The 27,440-nt window shown below is 46.1% G+C and overlaps 2 protein-coding genes across 7 annotated transcripts; one reads left to right on the forward strand and one right to left on the reverse strand.

Annotated features, from left to right (window-relative positions):
- Window positions 1-9: 9 nt before the first annotated feature.
- Window positions 10-4,409, reverse strand: RPS18 (ribosomal protein S18). Of its 2 annotated transcripts, none has more exons than XM_012461713.3 (6): window positions 4,330-4,409; window positions 3,742-3,840; window positions 633-719; window positions 453-554; window positions 255-346; window positions 10-133 (listed from the first exon to the last, which is right to left on the reverse strand). In XM_012461713.3, the coding sequence occupies exons 1-6, from the start codon at window positions 4,330-4,332 to the stop codon at window positions 58-60; spliced, it is 459 nt and encodes a 152-aa protein (XP_012317136.1). In that variant the 5' UTR covers window positions 4,333-4,409; the 3' UTR covers window positions 10-57. The 2 variants fall into 2 exon arrangements, with proteins under 2 accessions (XP_012317136.1, XP_064217249.1); XM_064361179.1 differs by lacking the exon at window positions 4,330-4,409 and adding an exon at window positions 4,149-4,166.
- A 40-nt stretch (window positions 4,410-4,449) lies between these two features.
- On the forward strand, window positions 4,450-26,176 carry VPS52 (VPS52 subunit of GARP complex). 5 transcript variants are annotated; one of them, XM_064361174.1, is made up of 20 exons: window positions 4,453-4,860; window positions 5,823-5,907; window positions 6,044-6,096; window positions 6,272-6,347; window positions 6,533-6,600; window positions 6,902-7,077; window positions 7,762-7,912; window positions 8,198-8,298; window positions 8,411-8,543; window positions 8,669-8,726; window positions 9,066-9,199; window positions 9,671-9,826; window positions 11,510-11,628; window positions 11,906-12,029; window positions 12,287-12,382; window positions 12,516-12,623; window positions 12,848-12,913; window positions 24,535-24,646; window positions 24,877-24,995; window positions 25,474-26,176. In XM_064361174.1, the coding sequence occupies exons 1-20, from the start codon at window positions 4,771-4,773 to the stop codon at window positions 25,618-25,620; spliced, it is 2,172 nt and encodes a 723-aa protein (XP_064217244.1). In that variant the 5' UTR covers window positions 4,453-4,770; the 3' UTR covers window positions 25,621-26,176. The 5 variants fall into 5 exon arrangements, 4 of the variants coding, with proteins under 4 accessions (XP_064217245.1, XP_064217244.1, XP_064217248.1 ...); XR_010336744.1 differs by lacking the exons at window positions 24,877-24,995; window positions 25,474-26,176 and adding an exon at window positions 14,863-15,132 and having other exon boundaries at window positions 4,450-4,860; window positions 24,535-24,556; XM_064361175.1 differs by lacking the exons at window positions 8,669-8,726; window positions 9,066-9,199 and having other exon boundaries at window positions 4,450-4,860.
- The last annotated feature ends 1,264 nt before the right edge of the window (window positions 26,177-27,440 follow it).

Consider the following 27,440-nt stretch of genomic DNA (forward strand, 5'->3'; position numbering starts at 1 on the left):
ACAAAGAAGGAAGCCATCGGTATATAAAGTATTTATTAACAGACAAGGCCTACAGACTTATTTCTTCTTGGATACACCCACGGTGCGGCCACGGCGGCCAGTGGTCTTGGTGTGCTGGCCTCGGACACGAAGGCTGCAGGTAAAGAGAAGGGTCATAGTCATACACAGCACAAAAAAAGGTTGGGGAAAAGGAAAGAGTGAGCAAGAGGAATGCTGTGAGTTGAGGCAGGCAGGGAGGGGAGACCCCCACTCACCCCCAGAAGTGGCGAAGCCCTCTATGGGCCCGAATCTTCTTCAGTCGCTCCAGGTCTTCACGGAGCTTGTTGTCCAGACCATTGGCTAGGACCTGGATTCAGAGGGGGGCAAGGGATGTTTATCGCCTGACCTCCTATGCCCAATTCTATTAGGATTCTCCACCATTCCTCTAATCCTGCCCTCATTTTGGTACACACCTGGCTATATTTTCCATCCTTTACATCCTTCTGTCTGTTCAAGAACCAGTCTGGGATCTTATATTGGCGTGGATTCTGCATAATGGTGATCACACGTTCCACCTGGCAGGCAGAAGGTCAGATCTAGACAGCCTCCTTTCCAAGGCAGATTCTACTCCCAACCCCCTTCCTTATCCTCACCTCATCCTCAGTGAGTTCTCCTGCCCTCTTGGTGAGGTCAATGTCTGCTTTCCTCAACACCACATGAGCATATCTTCGGCCCACACCCTGAATGAAGTGAGAGGTTTCTGAATTAGGGTTGAATCTGATTTATGAATACAGACTTTATAGTATAGACAATCAACCTTTGAAAGCAGGCAGTATCTTTTCTCATTGCCCAGCATATGTAGTTGGCACTATATGCCTTCTGATTTTTGCATTTTGGAGAACAAAGGGGCCTGCCCCTCCACGCTGATGCAGCAAACCAGGGTCTCATGAGTTACAGGCTTTGATTCAAGTACTGGGCTGTCAGTTGCTTGGAATCTAAGGGTCACAATTTAGGCAAGTCACTGCATCCCTACGAACAAAGTATTCCAAGATCACCAACTTAATTTTGTCAGTGCCCAGAACTGACTGCTCAAATGATTAAAAAGAAACTAATGCGCCAGGCGTGGTGGTGCACGCCTGTAATCCCAACACTTTGGGAGGCTGAGGCAGGTGGATCACCCAAGGTCAGGAGTTCGAGACCAGCCTGACCAACACGGTGAAACCCTGTCGGTACTAAATACAAAAAACCAGCCATGTGTGGTGGCACATGCCTGTAATCCCAGCCAACTGGGAGGCTGAGACAGGAAAATCACTTGGGCCCGGGAAGCAGAGGCCGCAGTGAGATGAGACTGAGCTACTGCACTCAAGCCTGGGCAATAAGAGCAAAACTCTCATCTTAAAAAAACAAACTAATGCTTACCTTGGTGACATAATATCAACGCCAGCACTAGCACTCATGCTATCTAAACTCATGAACCAAAGTTATTTGGATAGTGAAGGATGGACTGAATAGTGAGGTCCTCCCCTCATTTATGTCCAACTAGAAACTCAGAATGTGGCCCTACTTGGATATGAGGTCGTTAGGGAAATAATTAGGTAAAATGATGTTATACTTGATTAGGGTGGCCTCTAGATCCAATGACAAGTCATCTTATAAGATAAACATGAAGAGGATCACGAGATGACAGCAACAGATTGGAGTAATGCAGCTACAAGCCAGGGAACACTAAGAATTACTGACAACCACCAGAAGAGAGGAAGAGACAAGGTAGGATTCTTAAATGCCTCCAGCACCAAGAGTAATTTTCATTAGTTTATATGAACTTGTTATATTAGGCCCCAGGAAATTAAAACAAATGCCATTTCCTCTCCGCAAGAAAGAAATCAAAGGTTGGCCTCACGGTGGCTCACGCTTTTAATTCCAGCACTTTGGGAGGCTGAGGCTGGATGATCACTGAGCCCAGGAGTTTCAGATCAGCCTAGGCAACACAGTGAGATCCTGTCTCTAAAAAACAAACCAAAAAAACTGCACTCCAGCTTGGGCAACAGGGTGACTCTGTCTTGGAAAAAATAAAAATAAACGTGACCAAGGGTCAAATTAGCAGACTGATTGAGAAGAGTAGTCTTTCAAATTTATTTATTAAATGACAGGGTTTCACCATGTTGGCCAGGCTGGCCTCGAATCCCTGACCTCAGGGGATCCACCCACCTCAGTCTCCCAAAGTGCTGGAATTACAGGGATAAGCCACTGCACCCAGCCTCAAATTTTATTAAATGTCCTATTTCAGAAGTCAACCATCAAATTTCATAAACTTACAAATGAAAAGATTTACTTCAGGCCAGGTGTGGTGGCTCAGGCCTGTAATTCCAGCACTTTGGGAGGCCAAGGCAGGTGGATCACCTAAGGTCAGGAGTTCAAGACCAGCCTGGTCAACATGGTGAAACCCCATCCCTACTAAAAGTACCAAAATTAACTAGGTCATTTCAGGTGTCTGAAATCTCAGCTGCTCGGGAGGCTGAGGCAGGAGAATTGCTTGAATCCGGGAGGTGGAAGTTGCAGTGAGCCGAGATGGCACTACTGTGCTCCAGCCTGGGCAAAAGAGCAAGACTGTCTCCCCACCAAAAATGGAAGGAATTTTCCTTTACAGTCCTCAAACCTGCCAAGAGTATCCCTACTACTATCCATTCCCTAACATCACCTAAGTACCTACCATGCAACAGAAGCTGAGAACTGTAAGACAGGCCTAGCCCTGTACCCATGAAATGGACACATACTGGTAGGCTATTTCCACAACTAACTGCACATTCTGATTTTTTTTTTTTTTAAAAGCGTGTATCTAGAAAGGAGTTTCTTACATTTGTGGAGAGAAATACACAAGTGAAGCAATGTTCTTGCATTCCCTTTTGGAGTTTTACAAGCCAAAGAGATCTGTACTCCTTTCCACTTTGATAGGAAAGGAGTGTCAATTTTGGCATGTGAGTAAATGTCCTGCTCTGACTTCCTCCACCCACCATTTACAGGTTTCTTCACACTTTATCTGTTGGCGTGTCTACTCATCCCTCAAGAAGCCCAATAATCCTCCCGTTCCCAGGGCATATAAATATAACAGGAAAGGTTGCTATTATGATGGTGGTTTGGGTAAAGAAATGAATCTAGAAGGGATCTCACACAAGCTCATGGTTCAGGGAAATCTTAGGGAATTTGGGTAGGTAACCATATCCCTCCCCACTTCCCCCGGCGAAGTGTTTTGGCTTGATCTTAAACCACTCTATTGGCTTTACTTAACCTGTGATAAATGTGGTAAGGACTAAAGAGGTTAGTTTCTCCCTAAACTATTTTCTTTTCTTTTCGAGAGTCTCGCTCTGTCGGTAAAGCTGGAGTGCAGTAGCACGATTTCGGCTCAGGGCAATCTCCGCCTCCCGGGTTCAAGCGATTCTCCTGCCTCAGCCTCCCAAGTAGCTGGGACTACAGGCGCGCACCACCACGCCCAGCTAATTTTTTTGTATTTTTAGTAGAGACGAGATTTCACCATGTTGGCTAGGATGGTCTGGATCTCGACCTTATGATCCGCCCGCCTCAGCTTCCCAAAGTGCTAGGATTACAGGCGTAAGCCACCGCGCCCGGCCCACTTTCTTTTCTAAATCCAGCAGTCCAGGTGATCTGGATGAGACTCAAGTCTCCCCAACCTTGCTTTATTTTTGCTTATATCTTCACAACCCAATTCTCATTTACATTCCCTATTCCTTATCCTACTTCACTTACCTTAATGGCAGTGATGGCAAAGGCTATTTTCCGCCGCCCATCGATGTTGGTGTTGAGTACTCGCAAAATATGCTGGAACTTTTCAGGGATCACTAGAGACTGATTGAAAAAGTATGGGGAAGGAATCAGACACAGCAAACTACTATCAAACAGTAAGGTTGCTAAGGCAAACGAACTTCATAAAGAAAAGTTAAAAACCTGTCACACAAGTGGGCAGACACCCGACCCCCATCCCTTAGGTTTTCACATCACAGCAAACTCAAGTCCTGCAGAGAGTAGGAACATAAAACCTCTGGAGAGAGGAGGCAGGTCTGCTCATTTCGAGAAGTGCACTCTGCGTGGCAGAAGCCAGAGTTCCCCATAATACGCCCAAGCCTTTGGCAGCTTCCGTGTGCCCAAACAGAGACCATTCCTCGGGCCCGCTACCCGGAATTGGAAATCTTTGGTGTCCCTTTCCAGGGGCGCGATTCAAGGCTCCATACAGAAAGTTGCAGGCCCTCAGGACAGAGCGTTTCTAGAACCCTGACAGCCGGCTTCCCTTGCCCGAGTTCCGATGTCGCTGGATCACGGCACAGCTTCCAGTCTTACCATGGCGGCAGCGCGAGCGGCGGCGTGTAAGCCTCCTGTGGAAGAGAGAACGGAAGTGACGCAATATCCTTATATAGCTTCTAGGAGGAAGAGGCGGAGCTAAGAGAAGTGCTTCCTGAAACTTTCAGCGCGAGCTGCCTGGACTTATGAGAGTATGGCTTAGGTACCATAACTTCCGGTACAGCCTTTCTCTACAGTTGGTAAAGTTCATGGGTATGAGAGCAGCGAAGGTTCCGGAGCTAGTTTGTGCTTTAGATTTCCCTGTTTCCATTTGCCGTTGGGTGAAGTGGTTAGAGCTGAAAGCGAACACCTGGAATCAAAAAATTTAACTCAAACATCTGGGAAGGACTTCGCTCTGAGGAAGGCCCTCTGGGACTTGTACTCCACTCTAGGGAACGGACTTGCCGGGACTGACAGTGGCCGGAAGTGAGGCTGCGGGGAATGGCCGCCGCTGCGACCATGGCTGCAGCCGCCCGGGAACTGGTATTGCGGGCTGGAACTTCAGATATGGAGGAGGAAGAGGGCCCGCTGGTGAGAGCGCGGAGCTGTTTCTCCTCCGAAAGGCCTGGGCTGGGTTTAGGCACAGGGGTGGGAACTTGGCTGCTACCCGTGATGTTACCTGTTTGGCTCCTCTTACCCTTCCCGCTGATCAGACCCGACCCTGAGCAGGTCCTTAGTGGCTGCAACTCATGTTCTGGGGCACAGTTTCAACTTCTCTCCACATTTTGGGATAGAGTCAAGAAGCAATATAGTATAAAGGTTAAGAACATGGCCTCTGGAGCCAGACTGCCTGGGTTCTGATTCCATCTCTGCCACTTACACGCTGTGTGCCCTTGGGCAAGTTAATCAGCATCTCTGTGCTATCATTTCCCACACCTATAAGGTGAGGAAGATAGAACCTACTTTATACATCATCGTTAGGATCAGATGAATGAGTATGTGTAAGATGGCACCTGGCACTCAGGTAAACACTATGTGTTTTGACATTTCTCGAAAGTCTGGGGTTCCCCAGAGGTATGATAGAACACCTGAGATATCAGGAGTCTGAGGGTCCTAAATTTAAGCGCAAGTTCTGCTCTATTCTCTGCAATTTCTAGTTTTCCTCATTTGGTCATCTCCACTGTCTTGTCTTTAGTTTTGTTTTGTTTTTTGAGACGGGTCTCCCTGTGTTACCCAGGTGGTTGACCTTGAACTCCTGGTCTCCTCAATCTTCGCGTCTCAGCTTCTAAGTAGTTGGGACTACAAGGAGCCCACCACCATGCTGGGCTACCTCCACTGTCTTACTGAATCATCTGACTCCTTGACATATTCCTTACCCATCAGCACAAAATAGGAGAGTGGGTACAATGGGAGACTTTTAGAATTTTTCAAAACAGTACCTGTGCTCCCAGTAAAAGCACCTCTGTCTCACTTGAAGGACTGGGGGTATTTAATTATATTTTTTCTTTCTGTCTTTCCCTGTACCCTACTCCCATTAACCTATCCCTTTCTAGGCTGGTGGTCCTGGGCTCCAGGAACCACTGCAACTTGGGAAGTTGGATATTACTTCTGATGAGTTCATCCTGGATGAAGTGGATGGTAAGTGATGGCATGGGGTGGGTACAGTACCTGTAATCTGAGAGGCATGTGGGCTGGAAGGGATTGGTGTGCAGATACTCACTGTGGGGAGAGGGAGCTGTGGGGCTGGACCCTTATGATAAACTTCTATTTCCAGTTCACATTCAGGCAAATCTGGAGGATGAGTTAGTAAAGGAAGCTCTTAAAACGGTGAGGCTTTCCCCTATACTAATCTGCCCTTCTATCTACTCTCCCCAAGAGGAAAACAAGTCTCTTGTTTTTGTTATATTAGCCTGGTGTCTGACCCTTTAGTCCTTCACTGATTCTGTTACAGTGTCCCTTTACTGAGACTTCCTCCTGACCTGTCATCTTTATGTTCTCCCAGGGTGTAGATCTCCGTCACTATTCAAAGCAAGTTGAGCTGGAGCTACAGCAGATTGAACAGAAATCCATTCGGGATTGTATCCTCCAGCAGAGGGAAGGGGCGGTTCTATTGACTTGGGGATTTTGTGGTGTGTGGTACAGATAGCCCAGTTGGGGTCCACATCTCTGAGGTTTCTGTCCCTTCAGAGAGAAATTGGAGAGGTACTACAAATCTGAGGATCTCCGTCTTCACCATGAGGCCCCTTGACTTTTTGTGGGTCAGATATTCAAGAGAGTGAGAATATAGCATCTCTGCACAACCAGATCACAGCCTGTGATGCTGTCCTGGAGGTTAGTAATTATGACCTGTGACCCGTAATAGCTACTCTGAACCAGATCATGGACTCTAGTGCCATTTTTAGGTCATCAGCCTCAAGATGGGACAGGTTAGGATCATTTTCAAGATCACCTCAGGAGCCTTTTTTGTTATTACTGCCATATTTAATGTTATTTCCTGGCAATCTATGGGGTTTATCATCTGCCACCCTCATGGACTGATAAATACTGAGGACTTCACCAAGAGGCTTTGGTGGCCCACTTATCCCCTAACAACTCTATAGCACTCCAGCAACATCTTCTACCCTCCCTACAGCGAATGGAGCAGATGTTGGGAGCTTTTCAGAGTGACCTCAGCTCCATCAGCTCTGAGATTCGGACACTGCAGGAACAGTCAGGAGCCATGAACATTCGACTTCGAAATCGCCAGGCAGTTCGGGGGAAACTTGGGGAACTTGTTGATGGTCTGGTGGTGCCTTCTGCTCTGGTCACGTGAGTTATCAGTTTGAAGGGTCATAATGTCCATAGTAGGTGAATGGGCTGGGGTGATTTACACTCTTTACCACGTGGGTCTCCTAGCTCCAGGTTAACTGATTTTTAGAAATTAGTAGCCAGGTTAACAACCATTTCTTTCTTTCTTTCTTTTTTTTTTTTTTGAGGCGGAGTTTCGCTGTTGTTACCCAGACTGCTGGAGTGCAATGGCGCGATCTCGGCTCACCGCAACCTCCGCCTCCTGGGTTCAAGCAATTCTCCTGCCTCAACCTCCCGAGTAGCTGGGACTACAGGCGCGCACCACCATTCCCAGCTAATTTTTGTATTTTTAGTAGAGACGGGGTTTCACGTTGTTGACCAGGATGGTCTCGATCTCTTGACCTCGTGGTCCACCCTCCTCGGCCTCCCAAAGTGCTGGGATTATAGGTGTGAGCCACCGCACCTGGCCAACAACCATTTCTTTAGGCATGCTTTAGGCATCAAAGATTAAGATTAAGAATGATGCAGGGTCAGGTGTATAGTGGGGAAGTCCAGGAATAGGAAACTTTGTACATGTGTCCTGATACATGGTACAATGCAGGGTGGTAGCATGACAGATGCTGGATGTAAGGAATGTGGTCTAGGTCTGGTTTAGGGATGTCTGGGTCTCCCTTATAACTCATCCCACCCGTTCCTGCTACCCAGGGCAATTCTAGAGGCTCCAGTGACAGAACCCAGGTTCTTGGAGCAGCTGCAGGAGCTGGATGCCAAGGCAGCCGCAGTCAGAGAGCAGGAAGCTAGAGGCACGGCGGCCTGCGCAGATGTCAGAGGCGTGCTTGATCGGCTCCGGGTCAAGGTGGGAAGTAGGGATGAATACCCTGGAGGCTACTAGAAGCAGCCTTCCCAAGACCTTCAGTATGGATTTCCTTGGCAGAGCTCACTGTAGCCTGTCTCCAAGAACTTCACCCTGCCTTTTCTAGGCAGCCCCATTCTTACCTCCCTGGGTTTCCCTGAAAATCTTAAATACCAAAGAGGTATTCACCACCCTTCTGTCTGTGTTTACCATTTGTTGCTTCCCCCAATTCCTCTCATACAGTAAAAGGGTTGCAGCTTCATGCCCTGTTTGGTTCCCCACATCTAGGCAGTGACGAAGATCCGAGAGTTTATCCTCCAGAAGATTTATTCCTTCAGGAAACCAATGACCAACTATCAGATCCCCCAGACAGCCCTGCTGAAGTACAGGTCACCACCCCAAGGAAGTGCATGGGTTGGCCTTTGAGCTTTTGAGCAGCCTAGTGTGGACATCTGGTTTCTTGGGCAGACAGGTAGACTGACATGTTCTTGACCCTTCCAGGTTCTTCTATCAGTTTCTGCTGGGCAATGAACGAGCAACAGCAAAGGAGATCAGGGATGAATACGTGGAGACGCTGAGCAAGATCTACCTGTCTTACTACCGCTCTTACCTGGGGCGGCTCATGAAGGTGCAGGTAAGGCCAGGAAGGAGAGGCATTCCTGGGCACATGGACTGGGAGGAGGGGACATCTCTGGGCAAGGAATGTTTTACTGTGCTATGGGAAGAGTTGGTTATCAGTTCTCTTTTCTATTTTCTTAGTATGAGGAAGTTGCTGAGAAAGATGATCTGATGGGTGTGGAAGATACGGCAAAGAAAGATATCCTAGTACTGGGGAACCCTCATGCCAAGCCTTGAGAGTGGGAGGACTTTTGGCTCCAGCCACCAAGGCACTGCTCCTTACCTTTTCCTATGGGACTGAAACCTTTTAGAAAGTGATGAAAGCTGTAGCTTCTCTTCCTAGAAAGATGCACACATCATTTTGATACGTAGTTTTCCATATGATTGCAGGGGAGGGAGAGACCTCCTCAAGCCCATTCACAGATGTCAGGTGAAGTGGGGCCCCAGTACTGGGAAAGAAGGCTGGCTGGGGTCCCCACAGATAGTCTTTGGGCCCAGTTATGGTCTCATTGTTTTCCCTGACTCTGACCCGTCTTACGATTCTTCTCAAAGCCATCGCTCCGCAGCAGGAACACCATTTTCACCCTCGGAACCCGTGGCTCTGTCATCTCCCCGACTGAACTTGAGGCCCCCATCCTGGTGCCTCACACAGCCCAGCGTGGAGAGCAGAGGGTATGAGGAGGAACAAGCTTCAGTCATGAAGGAGACTCTGAGCATGAGGGGAGGGATAGCCAGACCTCAGGGCAAAGCTTCCCAACCTTCAGGCCCTGTCTCAATCCCCTTAGACTTGAGAGTGGGCTTCTCCAATCACTCCAGCCTGCTGTGATGTCAAAAGAGCTGGGAACCATTGACTTAAGGGCATGCAGAGGGGAGAGACTGGCTGAGGGGAATGATGATCAGAGGCAGGTGTTGAGGTGGATGCAGGAGTAGTGACAGCAAGAGGGTGTAGGCCCTTCTTTTACCCCTGTGTTCCCTCAGCTTTTCAGTGCCCATTCAGGATGCTCTTTGACAGCCTGGACCTAGACGGATGCAAAGGGTCTGCTCAGCTCTTATTACCCAGGTTTACTGATTTTCCAGCCATATCCGTGGGAAGTCAGTGTTGGGGTCCATCCCTTCTGTTTCTCTTTACTTCTCCTCTCCTAGTATCCATTTGAGGCGCTCTTCCGCAGCCAGCACTACGCCCTCCTAGACAATTCCTGCCGCGAGTATCTTTTCATCTGTGAATTTTTTGTTGTGTCTGGCCCAGCTGCACACGACCTGTTCCATGCTGTCATGGGCCGTACACTCAGCATGACCCTGGTAAGATTCCTATTTCAGGTACTGTTCAATACCTTTGTCCCCAGTGTTCATCAGCAGCATAGTGGGGTCATGACTGGTAGAACTGAAATCAGGATCACCTAATTCTAAAATGTCTAAGCCTTGGCTGGGCGTGGTAGCTCATGCCCATAATCCCCGCACTTTGGGAGTCCGAGGCAGTAGGATTGCCTGAGCTCAAGAGTTTGAGACCAGCCTGGGCAACAACGTCATCTCTACAAAAAATAAAAAATTATCTGGGTGTGTGTTAGTATGTGCCTCTGGTCCCAGCTACTTGAGATGCTGAGGTGGAAGGATTGCTTGACCCCAGGAGGTCAAGGCTACAGTAAGCTCTGCACTCCAGCCTGGGAGACAGAGTGAGACCTGTCTCAAAAAAACAAAAACAAAAGGTCTGAGCCTTGTTACTTAGATTTGTTACAGTGTTACTCCCCATGAAATCCTCAGAGCTTAGGGTCCCTGAGATTACCCCTAGTGCTGACCCACAATCAGACAATAACATGTGAGAATTGAGGGACCCCTAAATCTTGGTGCTCAAGCCCCTGACCCAATCTCAGTCCTGAACTCTGCTATGATAGACTTGTAATCATAGATCCTGGCGGGGCTAGGTGTAGTGCGTCATGCCTGTAATCCCAGCACTTTGAGAGACGAAGGCAGGAAGATTGCTTGAGGCCAGGAGTTCGAGACCAGCCTGGGCAACATGGCGAAAGCTTGTCTCTAAAAAAATTAAAAAAAATAAAACTTGGCCAAGGCGGGTGAATCACGAGGTCAAGAGATCGAGACCATCCTGGTCAACATGGTGAAACCCCGTCTCTACTAAAAATACAAAAAATTAGCTGGGCATGGTGGCGCGTGCCTGTAATCCCAGCTACTCAGGAGGCTGAGGCAGGAGAATTGCCTGAACCCAGGAGGCGGAGGTTGCGGTGAGCCGAGATCGCGCCATTGCACTCCAGCCTGGGTAACGAGAACGAAACTCCGTCTCAAAAAAATAAATAAATAAATAAAACTTAACCAGGCATGGTGGTGTGCACTCATGGTCCCAGCTACTCAGGAGGCTGAGGTGGGAACATCATTTGAGCCCAGGTGTTTGAGGCTGCAGTGAACTATGATTGTACCACTACAGTCCAGCCTAGGTGACAAAGCAAGAACCTGTCTCTTAAAAAATGCCAAAAACGCCAGGTGCAGTGGCTAACACCTGTAATCTCAGCACTTTAGGGGGCCGAGGCAGGCGGATCATCTGAGGTTAGGAGTTCAAGACCAGCCTGGCCAACATGGAGACATCCTCTCTCTCCTAAAAATACAAAAATTAGTCAGGCATGGTGGTGGGCACCTATAATTCCAGCTACTCAGGAGACTGAGGCCAGAGAATTGCTTGAACCTGGGAGGCAGGCGGAGGTTGCAGTGAGCTGAGTTTGCGCCATTGCATTCCAGCTTGGGCAACAAGAGCAAAACTCTGTCTCAAAAAAAAAAAAGCCAAATGGTGGGCAAGGCAGCAGGACCACCTGGGTGGCAGTGGACAGGAAAGCAGGGGGCATTTCCCTTTTAGGTCTCTTCCTTCTCTCTCGCCCAGTGTATCATCCCCAATGAAACACATGTGTTTGTTCACAGCCGCTAAGGACAACAAACTAACAAACATTCTCTTTTAAACCTCTGCTTGTTCCCCAATCACAGAAACACCTGGAGTCCTATCTCACTGACTGCTATGATGCCATTGCTGTGTTTCTCTGTATCCACATTGTACTCCGGTTCCGCAACATTGCAGCAAAGAGGGATGTTCCTGCCCTGGACAGGTCACTGAATTCTGGTCCTTGATGCCTAACAGGCCATGAACTCTCTTGATCTTACATGGCTCTGCCCTGACCTTAGACTCCTACTGACTTAGTATCATCAACCTTTATTCCTGTTCATTTGCTCTGGAGGCAGTACTGCTGCCTTTTGACTCACATTTCTCCAACCACCGCCCTCTACAACTGGCTGTTGACCATTGAACTGAATGATGCCCCACTCCCTCCCATCCCTCTCCCACATTCTTTGCCAGCTGACTTCTGATTCTGATTAAGTCCACAGGTACTGGGAACAGGTGCTTGCCTTGCTATGGCCACGGTTTGAGCTGATCCTGGAGATGAATGTCCAGAGCGTCCGAAGCACTGACCCTCAGCGCCTTGGGGGGTTGGATACTCGGCCCCACTATGTGAGGGAGGGCAAGGGTAACAAAGGGTTCTTGAAAGGCAGGGCTCTAAGTTTCATTGTGTGGGTTGGCCAAGGTCACAGCACGCTATGAGCAGGCATGCTGGGAGGGTGGTACAACTCATGGTGGGTGGTGCACTGTGGGTAGGAGGGACTGGAGGCACAGTTAAATCACATGGAGGTGGGCCGGCCAAAGGAGTTGGGAGGTTGTGTTGCTTGGGTCAGGAGGTGGGTGTGATTTTCCTTCCCACCCTCTCCTAGATCACACGCCGCTATGCAGAGTTCTCCTCTGCTCTTGTCAGCATCAACCAGACAATTCCCAATGAAAGGACCATGCAATTGCTGGGACAGTTACAGGTGAGGGTTGGACCGGAGAGACTTCCCAGCGCCAGGGCTGTTGCCAGTGGGTGGAGCCTGAGGAGGGGCCAGATGGGGGCCAGATGACTTTGCTTTCTGGTGTCACCTCTTCCCCTCCTCTCTGCCTTTTCAGGTGGAGGTGGAGAATTTTGTCCTCCGAGTGGCAGCTGAGTTCTCCTCAAGGAAGGAGCAGCTTGTGTTTCTGATCAACAACTATGACATGATGCTGGGTGTGCTGATGGTAATAGATGCTCCTCTTCCTTGTCTTCCTACCCACAAAGTTTGGTTTCTCCCACTGCTCTGTTAGCTCTGTGAGGGCAGAGATGATACCTGTCTTGTTCAGTGTTTTACTCTTGGAGTCTGGCACAGTGTCTGGTGTAGTACAGTAAGGGTGGAATGAAGGGGACATCCTGAAGTGAAGAACTGCTTTCTCCAAACTTGACCTTTCCCTTTGTCTTCCCTTAGGAGCGGGCCGCAGATGACAGCAAAGAGGTTGAGAGCTTCCAGCAGCTGCTCAATGCTCGGACACAGGTAGGGTGTGGGGAAAATGGAAGGGACAGTCTTGTGTGCTGTTTTCAGCTCTGTGTGTGTGTGTGTGTGTGTGTGTAGAGAGTGGCATAGTGGACCTCAGGTACATGGAATTACTGTAACTCTTGATTCACAACATCATACTGTCATTATTGGTCTATTTTATTTATCTTTGGATTTTTTTTTTTTTTTTTTTTTTTGAGGCAGGGTCTCGCTCTGTCACCAAGGCTGAAGTGCAGTGGCATGAACATGGCTCACTGCAGCCTCAACCACCTGGGCTTGAGTGATCCTCCTACCTTAACCCCCCTGGATAGCTGGGACCACAGGCATGAGCCACCATGCCTGGCTAATGTTTTATTTTTAGAATGAATTTTATTTTTTTCTTTATCTATCTCCTCAAGCATTTATCTTTTGTGTTAAAACAATCCAGTTACACTCTAAGTTATTTTAAAATGTACAATTAAGTTATAATTGACTGTAGTCACCCTGTTGTGCTATCAAATAGTATGTCTTATTTTTTTTTGAGACGGAGTCTAGCCCTGTTGCCCAGGCTGGAGGGCAATGCTACGATCTTGGCTCACTGCAACTTCTGCCTCCTGGGTTCAAGGGACTCTCCTGCCTCAGCCTCCCGAGTAGCTGAGATTACAGGTGTGCACCACCATGCCCCACTAATCTTTTGTATCTTTAGTAGAGATGGGGTTTTACCATGTTGGCCAGGCTGGTCTTGAACTCCTGACCTCATGATCCACTCTCCTCGGCCTCCCAAAGTGCTAGGATTGCAGGCATAAGCCACTATGCTCAGTCATTCTTTCTACTTTTGTTTGTACCCATTAACCATCCCCACCTCCTCCCTAGCCCTCTACTAGCCTTCCCAACCTCTGGTAGCCATCCTTCTACTCTCTTCGTACATGAGTTCAATTGTTTTGATTTTTAGATCCCACAAATAAGTGAGAACAGGTGATGTTTGTCTTTCTGTGCCTAGCATATTTCACTTACTATAATCTCTAATTCTATTCATGTTGTTGCAAATGACTGGATCTCATTCTTTTTTATGGCTAAATAGTACTCCATTGTGTATACGTCCCACATTTTCTTTACCCATTCATCTGTTGATGGACACTTAGGTTGCTTTCAAATCTTAGCTACTGTGAACAGTACTGCAACAAACATGTAGTGCAGATACCTCTTCAATGTACTGATTTCCTGTCTTTTGGGTATATACCCAGCGGTTGGATTGCTGGATAGTATGGTAGCTCTACCTTTAGTTTTTTGAGCAACCTCCAAACTGTTCTCCATAGCGTTTTACTAATTTACATTCCCACCAACAGTGTATAAGGGTTCCCTTTTCTTCACGTCCTCGCCAGCATTGTTATTGCCTGTCTTTTGGATAAAAGCATTCTGACTGGGGTGAGATGAGATCTGATTGTAGTTTTGATTTGCATTTCTCTGATGATAGTGATGGTGAGCCCCTTTTCATATATGCCTGTTTGCCATTTGGGGTCTTTTGAGAAATGCCTATTCAAATCTTCTGCCGGTTTTTAAATAGGATTATTAGACTTTGTCATGTAGAGTTGTTTGAGCTCCTTATATATTCTGGTTATTAATCCCTTGGCAGATGGGTAGTTTGCAAATATTAGTTGTCTCTTCACTTTGTAGTTTCTTTAGCTGTGCAGGAGCTTTTTAACGTCATGTGATCCCATTGGCCATTTTTGCTTTGGCTTCCTGTGCTTGTGAGGCTTGTGCTCAAGAAATTTTTGCCCAGACCAGTATCTTGGAGATTTTCCCCACTGTTTTCTTGTAGTAGTTTCATAATTTGAGGTCTTAGATTTAATCCTTTGATTTGGTTTTGTATAATAGGGTATAGTTTCATTTTTCTGCATAATGGATAGCCAGTTTTCCCAGCATCATTTATTGAAGCGACTATCTTTTCTTTCTTTCTTTTTTTGAGACAGAGTCTTGCTCTATCGCCCAGGCTGGAGTGCAGCACTGTGGTGTTGGCTCACTGCAACCTCCACCTCCTGAGTTCAAGCAGTTCTCCTGCCTCAGCCTCCTGAATACTGGGATTACAGGTGCCTGCCACCATGCCCAGCTAATTTTGTATATTTAGTAGAGATGAGGTTTCACCATGTTGGCCAGTGTGCTCTTGAACTCCTGACTTCAAGTGATCCTCCTGCCTTCAAGTGATCCTCCTGCCTTGGCCTCCCAAAGTGTTGGGATTACAGGTATGAGCCACCATGCCTGGCCAGGAGACTATCTTTTCCCCAGTGTATGTTATTGGCACTTTTATAAAAAATGAGTTTACTCTAGGTGTGTGCTGGCTAATTTTTAATTTTGTAGAGACAGTGTCTTGCCATGTTGCCCAGGCTGTCTTGAATTCCAGCCTTCAAGTGAAAAATCTTATGATTCTTTTTTTTTTTTTTTTTTTTTGAGAGACAGAGTCTCGCTCTGTCTCCCACACTGGAGTGCAGCGACCATGATCTTGGCTCACTGCAACCTCTGCCTCCCAGGTTAAGCGGTCCTCTTGCCTCAGCCTCCTGAATAGCCAGGACTACAGGCGTGTGACACCATGCCCAGCTAATTTTTGTATTTTTAGTAGAAATGGGGTGTAGGGCTGTCAGCCCCACAGGGTCGTGGGGTGGCCCTTATGCTGTGCTGAGGTGCAAGATCCGAGAAGTAAAGAGACAGGACACTGAAGAACTGGAGAAGAGCAGCTGGACTCGGGGGGCCACACCACCTATGAGTGGAGACAAGCAAGGCCCTGAACGTCCAGAAGCATCTGTATTTATTAGGTACAAGCAGTGGGAAGGGTCCTAAGTGAGGTCATCATCTATAGGCTTAGTGATAGGGCATACATAATCACATAACAAGCGAGGGGGCCACCCCATTATGTCACCTGGGCAGAGAGGTGGGCCGTGCACAGTAGGGGGCTGTGCCGTGTGCAGTAGTTGAGGGTCGTGTACAGAAAAGGGGTCCACCCCCATTAGGTCACCGAAGCAAGGATGTAGGCTGTGTGCAGCAGGTGTCATGCGCAACACTTCTTATCTGGGGGTGGAGACTTCAAAGGATTTCTAATAGAAGGATACTGTAAGCCAATGCAGTGGGAGCTGACAGACTTGTGCTCTTCTCTAAGATATTTATGGGAGGATGATTTGAGCTAGCACAGAATCGAGGACTTGACATGGTGTGCAGCCGCTGTGGCTGGTCACACCAGGGGGGTTCTTCTCCCTCTGTTTTTTACAGGATCTCAGGCCTGAGGGCTACTTTCCACAGGAACTGGATGCAAGGTACTACAATTCCTTTTTCAGGAAGAGAGGCTCTTGCTCCAAACCTGCCATACAGCGTATGCCCTTTCAGGCAGGGACGCCACCGCCTGGGTCTTTGGTTCTTGTCCTGGTCTGGTTATTTTCCCATGTACTGTTTCCGCTTTGTGACTGCTCTAGGCATTCCTCCTACTACAAACTATTATATGGTTATATAGAAGGATTCTATAAATCAGCACTAAATGTGTTGGTACAGCTCCGACTACAATACCTATATGATTATATAGAAAGAGTATATAGAACTAAGTATGCTAGATATAAGTATTAAGTATGATTATATAAGCTAGATATATGTAAGCAGTAAGTTATACTTCAGGCACTAATTTTGTAAACTAATATATGATTATATATAAAGGATTACATAAAGGAAATAGCTGAGTAATAACACTATAAATTAAGATATTCTTCAGGCACTAATTGTGCCTGGGGTTTGTACAGCTCTCCTTTCTCGTTGCCCGTGTTGGGGGTTACCCATAATGGGGTTTCACCATGTTGGCCAGGCTGATCTTAAACTCCTAACCTTAGGTGATCCACTCACCTCGGCATGAGCCACTGTTCCCGGCCCAGATTCTGTGTTTAATGACACTGAAAAACAGAATGAGTTTTTGTTTTGGTATATATATAGCTCTACTTTTAAAAGCAAGAACACGCACAAAAAAGGGGGGGATAAAGCAAGAGCACAAAAACTGCAACATTTAGATCAACAAGTGGCTGTGCATGAGGCACAGGGATGGTTTGAGGAGGATTTCATAGTTTGATGGTAACTTCTGCCAGTCTGCTACTTCTTGGATTGTGTGTTGTGTTCCTGGGTGTTTATGTCATTAAAAAACAAAACGGGCCAGGTGCGGTGGCTCGTGCCTGTAATCTCAGCACTTTGGGAGGCTGAGGCAGGCGGATCACCTGAGGTCAGGAGATCGAGATAATCCTGGCTAACATGGTGAAACCCTGTCTCTACTAAAATACAAAAAATTAGCCAGGCATGGTGGTAGACGCCTGTAGTCCCAGCTACTTGGGAGGCTGAGGCAGGAGAATCGCTTGAACCCAGGAGGTGGAGGTTGCAGCAGTGAGCTGAGGTTGTAGTGAGCTGAAATTGCACAACTGTACTCCAGCCTGGACAACAGAGTGAGACTCTGTCTCAAAAAAACAAACAAACAAACAAACAAACCACTGCACTGGGCTGTTTTATTTTTTTTAATGATATAAACACTGATGAGATGAGGCAAAAAAAAAAAAAAAAAAAAAAAAGCCAGGCATGGTGGTGCGCACCTGTAGTCCTAGCTATTTGGGAGGCAAAGGCGAGAGGACCACTTGAAATCCAGGAGTTCGAGGTTATAGCGAGCTGTGATAATGCCATTGTAGTCCACCCTAGGCAACAGAGCAAGACCCTGTCTCAAACAGCACAACAAAACAAAAAACCCCAGAATCACAGGATTCTTTTCAGGCATAATTTTGCTAATATTGTCATGTTATTGCATATAGCTATAGCTCATTCTTTTTAATTGCCATATGTGACTTGTGTGATTAAACAGATTCTATAAATGAATTGTTTGCAGTTTCTTGCTTCTGTGAGCATTGTTTTATGAATAATCATGTCTTTTAGCACACGTAGATGTTGATTATCTTCATCAAAAGTTTCTTTTGGGTAAAAACCTAGCGCAGTAGTCTAGCTGCTTATAAGATATGCAGTGTTAGTCTTTATGAGACAGTGCTAAATTGTTTTCCTAAGTAGTTACTTCTTACTAGCAATATGTAAGAATTCCTACCTAGCCACATTTTCTCCATGTGGTATTATCAGACCTTTGCCATGTTTTTTTTTTCTTTTTTTTTTTTTTAGAGACCAGGGATGCTGCTAAAGATGCTTGGGATTAGAAATGTTTCAGATATTGATTTTTTTTCAGGTTTTGGATTACTTGCATTATTTTTACTGGTTAGCGCCTGTAGTCTGAAAATCTGAAATCCAAAATGCTCCAAAGAGCATTACCTTTGAGCATCATGTTGATACTCAAAACTTCCAGATTTTAGAGCATTTCGGATTTCAGATTATTGGATTAGGGATACTCAACCTGTATTTCAGTGGGTCTTTATTTGTAATTTCCTGATTAGTAATGACATTGAGCATCATTTCAAATGTTTAGTAACTGTACAATTTTTTTTTTCTGTTAAAATGTCTGTCGTAGCATTTGACCTTTTAAAAATTGGGTTGTGGCTGGGCATGGTGGCTCATGCCTGTAATCTCAACACTTTGGGAGGCTGAGGCGGACAGATCACTTGAGGCCAGGAATTTGAGACCAGCCTGGCCAGCATAGTGAAACCTTGTCTCTACTAGAAGTACAAAAATTAACCAGGCATGGTGCACATGCCTGTAGTCCCAGCTCCTCAGTGGGGCTGAACCTGGGAGGCGGAGTTTGCAGTGAGCCAAGATTGTGCCACTGCACTCCAGCCTCAGTTACAGAGCATGACTCTGTTACAAAAAATAAAGAAAAAATAAATCTCCTAGTATTTTTTGATTTATAAGTGTTTTTTGTATCATCTACATACTAACCTTGTTGATTATATAGGTTACAGATTATCTTTCAGTATGTATCTTTTTACTTTTTTTTTGAGAGAGACTGGGTTTCACCATATTGGTCTGGCTGGTCTTGAACTCATCCTGACCTCAGGTGATCCGCCTGCCTCAGCCTCCCAAAATGCTGGGATTATAGGTGTGAGCCACCGCGCCTGGCCCTACTTTTTTTTTGGTAAGATAAGGGTCTTGCTATGTTGCCCAGGCTGGTCTTAGATTCCTGGGCTCAAGAGATCCTTGTACTTCATTTTTGTTTTTTTTAATGTTGCTTTTTGATGAAAGAAATTTGTAATTTTAATATGATTGAATTTATCAGTCCTTTTTTTTTTTGTCTTTATTTGTTTGTTTTTAGTAATAGTCTTGTTCTGTCACCCAAGCTGGAATACAGTAGTATGATCATGGCTCACTGTAGCCTCAACCTCCTGGGCTCAAGCAACCCTTCTGCCTCAGCCTCCCAAGTAACTGGGACTACAGGTGTGTGCCACATGCCCAGCTAATTTTTATTTTTATCATTGTTGTTTTGTAGAGACAGAGTCTCACTATGTTGTCCAGGGTGGTCTCAAACTCCTAGCCTCAAGTGATCGTCCCGCATCAGCCTCCCAAAGTGCATGATCCACCATGCCTGGTTATTTTTGTCTTATTTAAGAATTTCCTTATTATTCCAAAGCCAGAAAAATATTGTGCTACATTTTCTTCTTAATATTGTAGAATTTTGACCAGGTGCAGTGGCTCACACCTGTAATCCCAGCACTTTGGGAGACTGAGGCAGGAGGATCACTTGAACTCAGGAGTTCGAGACCAGTCTAGGCAATATAGTGAGACCTTGTCTCTACAAAAAAATTTTAAAAAAGTAGCCAGGCATAGTGGCACACAACTGCAGTCTCTGCTACTCAGGTAGCTGAGTTGGGAGGATTGCTTGAGCCTGGGCGGTTGAGGCTGCAGTGAGCCCTGTTTGTGCTACTGCACTCCAGCCTGGGCAACAGAGTGAGACCCTGTCTCAAAAAAAAAAAAAGAAAAAACAAATATATATACAATTTTTTTGTTACCTTTAAGTCTGAAATTTACTTGAAATTAATTTTTGTGTATGATGTGAGGTAGGAATCTATTTCTTTTTTTTATGTGGATAGTTGGCCCAGAACCATTTATAGAAAATCCTTTCTTTTTTTTTGAGACAGAGTCTTGCTCTGTCACCTAGGCTGGAGTGCAGGGCCATGATCTCAGCTCACTGCAACCTCTGCCTCCCGGGTTCAAGTGACTCTCCCACCTCAGCCTCCTGAATAGCTAGGATTATAGGCATGTACCAATATGCCCAGCTAATTTTTGTGTTTTTGGTAGAGATGGGGTTTCACCATGTTGGCCAGGCTGGTCTCCAAACGTTTTCACATTTTAAAAAGTCTTTAAGGATTATTAGAATTACATTGTCTATAGATTAATTTGGAAGAATGGATACTTTGTGATATTGACACTTCCTGTTGATAATCACTATTCTATCCTTTTTTTTGAGACAGGTTTTGCTCTGTCACCCAGGTTGGAATGCAGTGGCACAATCATAGCTCACTGCAGCCTTGAACTCCTGGGCTCAAGTGCTCCTCCTGTCTCAGCCTCCCGAGTAGCTATCACTAGAGGCACACAGCACCACACTTGGCTTTTTAAAAAAATTTTCTGTAGAGACTATAAAATTTAAAAATTTAATTTTTTGTAGTGTCTTACTATGCTGGGATTATAGATGTAAGCCACCCCACCTGGCCTCCCTCTCCAATTTTTAAGATAGTCTTTTAATGTCTTTTGATAACTTTTCTAAATCTTCAGCACAAGGACACTGTAGGTCTTTTGTCATATTTATTTTTAGGTGGGTATAGTATGTATGCTTAGTCCTACTAGGAATAAATAGATCTTTCCTAATTTTTTGTCTTTAATGTCTTATGTTTTTGATCTCTTACCCTACTGGCTAACATTCCCAGGATTATGTTTAGAGGTTGAATAGAAAGGTGATAGTGAGAACTCTTCGTATTCCTGATTTTGAAAGGCTGGCTGCCAGCGCAGTGGCTCATACCTGTAATCCTAGTACTTTGGGAGGCTGAGATGGGAGACTCTCTTGAGCCCAGGAGTTCAAGGAGATCAGCCTGGGCAACATAGTGAGACCCCATTTCTTAAAAAAAAAAAAAATTAGCCAGGCGTAGTGGCATTCGCCTGTAGTCCTAGCTACTTAGGAAGTTGAGGCAGGATGATTGCAGGAGATCAAGGCACCCACAAAGATGCACTTAACCAGTGATCTCTGCTGAGAGCAGGTGGGATTTGTCACGGGATTTGCCAGGTATAGAGAGCCAGCTGCCATCGATGCTTTTGGTTCTTTTTGATCCAGCTGCTGCTTGATACTATGTAGGAAAGATTGTTAAAGCCCAGTGCACTATTTCCCTCTGGTCACTCCTCTGCTATCAAGGTGTTCTCTTTTGCATAATAGAAAGCTTGAAGTTCATTTAAGTCCAGACCAGTACTTCTATAGGAATATAATGCATGCCACAAATGTGAGCCACTTAAATAATTTCAGAATTTCTAGAAGCTACATTAAAAAGTAAGGAGAAACAGATGAAATAATTTTTTAAACCACTACATCTAAAACATTATTATTTCAACATGTAATCAATAAAAAATAGTAATGACGCCAGCACAGGGGGTCACACCTGTAATCCCAGCACAGGCCAAGGCTGGGAGGATCACTTAAGCCCAGGAGTTCAAGACCAGCTTGGACAACATGGTGAAACCCCATCTCTACAAAAAAAAAAAAAATTATTGGGGTCTGGTGGCATATGCCTGTTAGTCTCAGCTACTCAGAAGGCTAAGGTGGGATAATCATAGAGCCAGGAAAGTTGAGGCTGTAGTGAGCTGTTATCGTACCACTGCACTCCAGCCTGGGTGACAGAGCAAGACCCTGTCTCCAAAAAAAAAAAAAGTAACGATATACTTAAAAATTTTTCCAATATTAAAGTCTTCAGAATCAGGTGTATATATCATGCTTACAACACATTTCAGTTCAGACTAGCCCTGTTTCAAGTGATCAACAGCTACATGTAATTTATGACTACTGTGTAGCATTGGTCATCAGTGTTAGCTCAACTTTTCTCTGGCAGTCCACTCCCTATGTCTCACACTGCTACATTGTTGTTTGTACATGTGTGCGTGAGATTGCATTTAGAGAACTATAATAGGCTGAATGCAGTTATTTAATCTCTGTCCAAAATCACATCACAAAGATACCTTGGTTATAGAAAGATCCTTCTTGCAGCATGTCTCCCTAGTCTCATATTAGTTATCTGACATCCTCAGTGGATATAAGTGAAGATTTTGAGGGAAGAATAGAAAAAATACAATTATTATTTTTCTTTTATATATATGTATATGTGTGTGTGTGTTTGTATATATGTGTGTGGTTTTTTTTTTTTTTTGAAGACAAGTTGCTGCTCTGTCACACAGGCTGGAGTGCAGTGGTGTGATTCTGGCTTACTGTAACTTCTGCCTCCTGGGTTCAAGCAATTCTTGTGCATCAGCCTCCTGAATAGCTGGGATTACAGGCATTTGCCACCACACCCAGCTAATTTTTATATTATTTATTTTTAAATGGAATAATAATTTCACTTTCTTCTTACAAGGTCTTATTGTCTGGGTTTTTTTGTTTTTGTGGGTTTTTGTTTTAATCTCCCTTTAACTTTTTATTATGGGAAATTTCAATATGCTAATAGAAGAGCATAGTGAACCCCCCAGGCACCATCAGTGATACTCAATGTGTAACAATTCATGGACAGTTTTGTTTCATGTATACCAACACCTATTGCTTATCCTCCTTCTGTGTCCCGCGGTTACTTTGAATTAAATCTTGTACATTATTATCACTTGATCTGTATCAGAATGTGTTTTTATTTTTTATTAAAAAAGTTATTTTTTGAAATTATTTTGCTGTGCTGCCCAGGCTAGAGTGCAGTGGCATGATATAGCTCACTGCAACCTTGAACTCCTGGGTTCAAGTGATCCTTCCACCTCAGCCTCCTGAGTAGCTGGGACCACAGTTGTGTGCCACCACACCTAGTAACAGAATGTGTTTTAAAAACTATAATACATTATCATACTTACAAAATTATCTTATTTAAAATAACTAATATTCAGATTTCCCCAGTTATTTCATAAATGATTTTTTTTTTTGAGATGGAGTTTCACTGTTGTTGCCCCCAGGCTGCAGTGCAATGGCCTGATCTTGGCTCACTGCAACCTCTACCTCCTGGGTTCAAGCTATTCTCCTGCTTCAGTCTCCTGAGTAGCTGGGATTATAGGCGCCTGCCACCATGCCTAGCTAATTTTTGTATTTTTAGTAGAGACAGGGTTTCATCATGTTGGCCAGGCTGGTCTTGAACTCCTGACTTCAGGTGATCTACCCATCTCGGCCTCCCAAAATGCTAGGATTACAGGCATGAGCCACTGCTTTCAGCCTTCATAAATGATTTTTATGGTTCAAATCAAGATTCATATAAGGTATATAATGTGTATATGTCTTTTTTTTATCTATAGATTTCCCTTCCATCTTGGCCCCCCTCCTCTGCAATTTATTTGTGGAAGAAACTGAGTTATTGAGTCATTTGTCATCTAGAACGATGTACAGTCTAGATTTTTGCTGACTTCATTCTGTGGTGTGCCTAACTGTTCCTCTGTCTGGTATATTTCTCATAAATGTGTAATTAGATGGAAAGGCTTGATCAGATTTAAATTAGATTTTTTTTTACAGGAATATTTGAGAGGTAGTGGTATGTATTTCCATTAGGAAGCACACAATGTCTTCTTGGCTCTCTTTGTGGTGTTAGTAGCCATCAATTTCAGTGCCTAGATCCATTAATTAGATTTCTATATCTCCTATCATCTCAAAATTTTCTGTCTCTTGTCTGTGCTATATTCTGAGTCCTTTCTTCAGTTATAAATTCTAGTTCATTGTATCATTCTTGTTAATCTGTTGACTTTATAAAACTGGCTTCTCATATCTAAAAAATTTCCTTTTTTTAAGTCTGTTCATTCCTAATAGCTCTTATTAATTGGTCAGTTTTATGTCTGCATCCTTAACTTTTTTTTTTTTTTTTTTTTTGAGACAGAGTCTTGCTCTACTGCCCAGGCTGGAGCACAGTGGTGCAATCTCGGCTCACTGCAACCTCCGCCTTCCAGGTTCAAGCAATTCTCCCTGCCACAGCCTCCCAAGTAGCTGGGATTATAGGTGGCCTCTACCATGCCCGGCTCATTTTTGTATTTTTCAGTAGAGATGGGGTTTCACCATGTTGGCCAGGCTGGTCTTGAACTCCTGACCTCAGGTGATCTGCCAGCCTCAGCTTCCCAAAGTGCTGGGATTACAGGTGTGAGCCACGGCACCCGGCCTATCCTTAACTTTAGACATTGCATACAGAACGTACAACTGCTGCCTTTATTGGATAGTTCTAAGGTCAGCAGCTATTGCTTATTGTGTCTCCTAACTCTCTTGGTAGCTTCCCTTCTTCTGTGTCTGGTGATCTTTAAGTTCATTGCTTGATCATAACCAGGGGAATTGTATGGGCCAAAATTAGGATTGAGGATATTTTTCTCCAGAGGATTTGCCTTAACTTTTGCAGCAGCTGAAAGATGCCATTGACACGGATCTGCATTAGTCTGATGCCAGAATTGGGCAAATCTGCTGACACCAGGACACCTGTGTATATATATTTGTGTCTTTCCAGGAATTCATTGAAGAGTTGCTGTCTCCCCCTTTTGGGGGTCTGGTGGCATTTGTGAAGGAGGCTGAGGCTTTGATTGAGCGTGGACAGGCTGAGCGACTTCGAGGGGAAGAAGGTATGAGGAACATGTGGTAATGGTGGGATCAGTGATAAGGGAAATGGAAAAGAAAAAGGAAAGGATACAGATTACTTGGGGGGCGGTGTAGAGGATGAAAGACTGGATCGAGAGAATCCAGAAAAGAGGGGTTTGATGGTAAGGATGGCTGTACCTTGGGGAGAACGTAGTGCAGTTGAAGATCAGCCAGCCAGATCCCTCTCTGACACTCCCTTTCCTCCTGCTATCAGCCCGGGTAACTCAGCTGATCCGTGGCTTTGGTAGTTCCTGGAAATCATCGGTGGAATCTCTGAGTCAGGATGTAATGCGGAGTTTCACCAACTTCAGAAATGGAACCAGTATCATTCAGGTGACCTACAAGTCCCAGCCCCCACTCACATCCCCCATCATTTATTGTTGTCTTGCATCTTTTTGCTGGGCTTAGCATCATCTAAGTGACCCTTGGTCTTCAGCTACTAGCTGTGCCCAAAGTTCTGGTTGAGCCCTAACCTGATTTTTTTGTGTGTGTGCAGTGGCACAGTCTCAGCTCACTGCAACCTCTGCCTCCTGGGTTCAAGCCATTGTCCTGCCTCAGCCTCCTGAGTAGCTGGGATTACAGGCACCTGCCACCACACCCAGCTAATTTTTGTATTTTTAGTAGGGACAGGATTTCACTGTGTTGGCCAGGCTGGTCTCAAACTCCTGACCTCGTGATCCGCCCACCTCGGCCTCCGAAAGTGCTGAGATTACAAACGTGAGCCACTGTGCCCAGCCGCCTAAACTGATTCTTAATAATCACTGTCAGCACCACTTTACAATCTGATCCCTCAATGACTTTCTTTGACCAGGGAGCACTGACCCAGCTCATCCAGCTTTATCATCGCTTCCACCGGGTGCTGTCCCAGCCGCAGCTCCGAGCCCTTCCTGCCCGGGCAGAGCTCATCAACATTCACCACCTTATGGTGGAGCTCAAGAAGCATAAACCCAACTTCTGATGTGCTGAAACCGCCCTGAGATCTGCCAGTCATCTCCATGGACTTCTGCACCCCATTCCATACCCTTCTTCACCTGGGGTTCCCCTTCCAGTTTTACCCTTGCCTCCCAGGCCTTTTACATGGCTTACCTGCCTTCCCTCCCAGCACCTTGCTCACGGTGGATAAGCTGGATCCCCTTGGCCTTCTGAATCTCCCAGTGTCTTCAGGTTTCCCAAGACCACATCCCTGTGGGCTTCCAAAATGGCCTTTATAATTTCCCCAGTCTGTCACCCTCCTCCCCTGCTCCCATACACCCAAGCTCTTTCTTCCCCTCTAAAAACCACTGCCTCAATCTCTGGTTCACTCAACTGTTGTCACCGTGTTCTGAGGCATGAAGCCTCAACTCTTGGAGTTGCTGGCAAGGGGTGACTGCCTCTAAGTCATTGTTTTATTCAAAGTGATTATCTGTAGCTTTTTGACCTAAGGTCTCGGCAATTTGAACACTAACCCCTCCCCTCCTGGCTCAAGAATTACTCCCAAGACAGTCTGCAGAAAATAAATATTTAATATGACATAACACTCTTCTCCCATTTCTTTTCTCCGTGCTCCTGAAGGCCTTCAGGTGTCCCCATCTCTCCTCTAGAGCCACCTTTCCTTTCTGACTACTTCTGGGCTTACTCCCTTCTGGTGAGTGTAACCTTTAACTTCTAGCTACTTCCAGGCCAGAGGAGGAAGGTGACCCCTGGTTAAAATGGCAGATGCTGCAAGGGCTGAGAACCAGGCCACAGCCCCAGACACCGTCCTGAGGGCTCCCTTGGGACAAGCCCAAGCTGACTCTGGAATTGCCTCCTCTCCCTCCGTAGCAGCTCCGCAGCTCCTCTGATTGTGGCTGTCACAGCCCCTTGCTCAAGGGCTGCAGCACCCAATCCACACCCACACCGTTGGAGCAGGGATAGACCAGGCGAAATTTATCCATCTCATCCATTTCTGTTTGACTTGGAGCCTTCCTGCTGCCCTCGTCTTACGGCTCATTTGAACGGCTCATTTGAACTTAGGCTCTAGACTGGAGAGACACGATGACCCCTTTAAGGCATAAGAGGAGAGGCGCGGTTAAGAGAAAATGGTAATTTGGGATGTTTCCTGTCTCCACCCTCAAGCTGTAAACATTCCGTCCCCAGGTCCCTGGAGAGTGATGGAAAGAAAGCGGATGCTACTCCCCGCTTAGGGCCTCCGGATGGGGGGCGTCTAGCCCGCTGTCAACGGGAGGTGTCCTGAGTGGGTCTGTGACTGCCGAGCACACCCACCACGGAGCGGGAGGCTGCGGCATCCTGAGGCAGAGAGAGAGAGAAAGGGAGAGAGAGAGAGAGAGAGGGAGAGAGAGGAGAGGAGACTGGGCTCTCCTAATTGGCGGACGCGGGAGGGGGCATGGCAAGGCAGAACGGGGCGGGCTCTCCAGCTCTCGCCTTTTCAGGGTTCCGCCCCATTTCCGAGAGCCGCTCCCTGATTGGCTTGGAAAACCCTTTGGCCTAGCGGCTTTGAACTTGTTTACGCCTGAGACCGAAATGCAGAAGAGGGCGAGTACAAGGGGAGAGGTTTGGGGAATGAGCAATTCCTGATTGGCCCGGAGTGCCTTGGGGGCGGGGCCAGAACCGCGTCCTTAAGTGACCTCGCCCCTGCCGAGCTCACCGCCTCCGCGTTCTTCCGGGTTTACCCCTTCTGATTCGCCGTCCGATGCGTTCCTTCACGCCTGCCGGATGCCAGGCGGCTGTGTGCCAGGCTCTGAGGGGCCGCGAGCTCACCCCAGACGCCCGCCCCGGGAATCCTCTGCTCCTCCACCTTCC

The sequence above is a fragment of the Aotus nancymaae genome, unplaced genomic scaffold (genome assembly GCF_030222135.1).
Source record: "Aotus nancymaae isolate 86718 unplaced genomic scaffold, 86718_ANA_hifiasm-v0.15.2.pri h1tg000040l, whole genome shotgun sequence".
NCBI lineage: Eukaryota > Metazoa > Chordata > Mammalia > Primates > Aotidae > Aotus > Aotus nancymaae.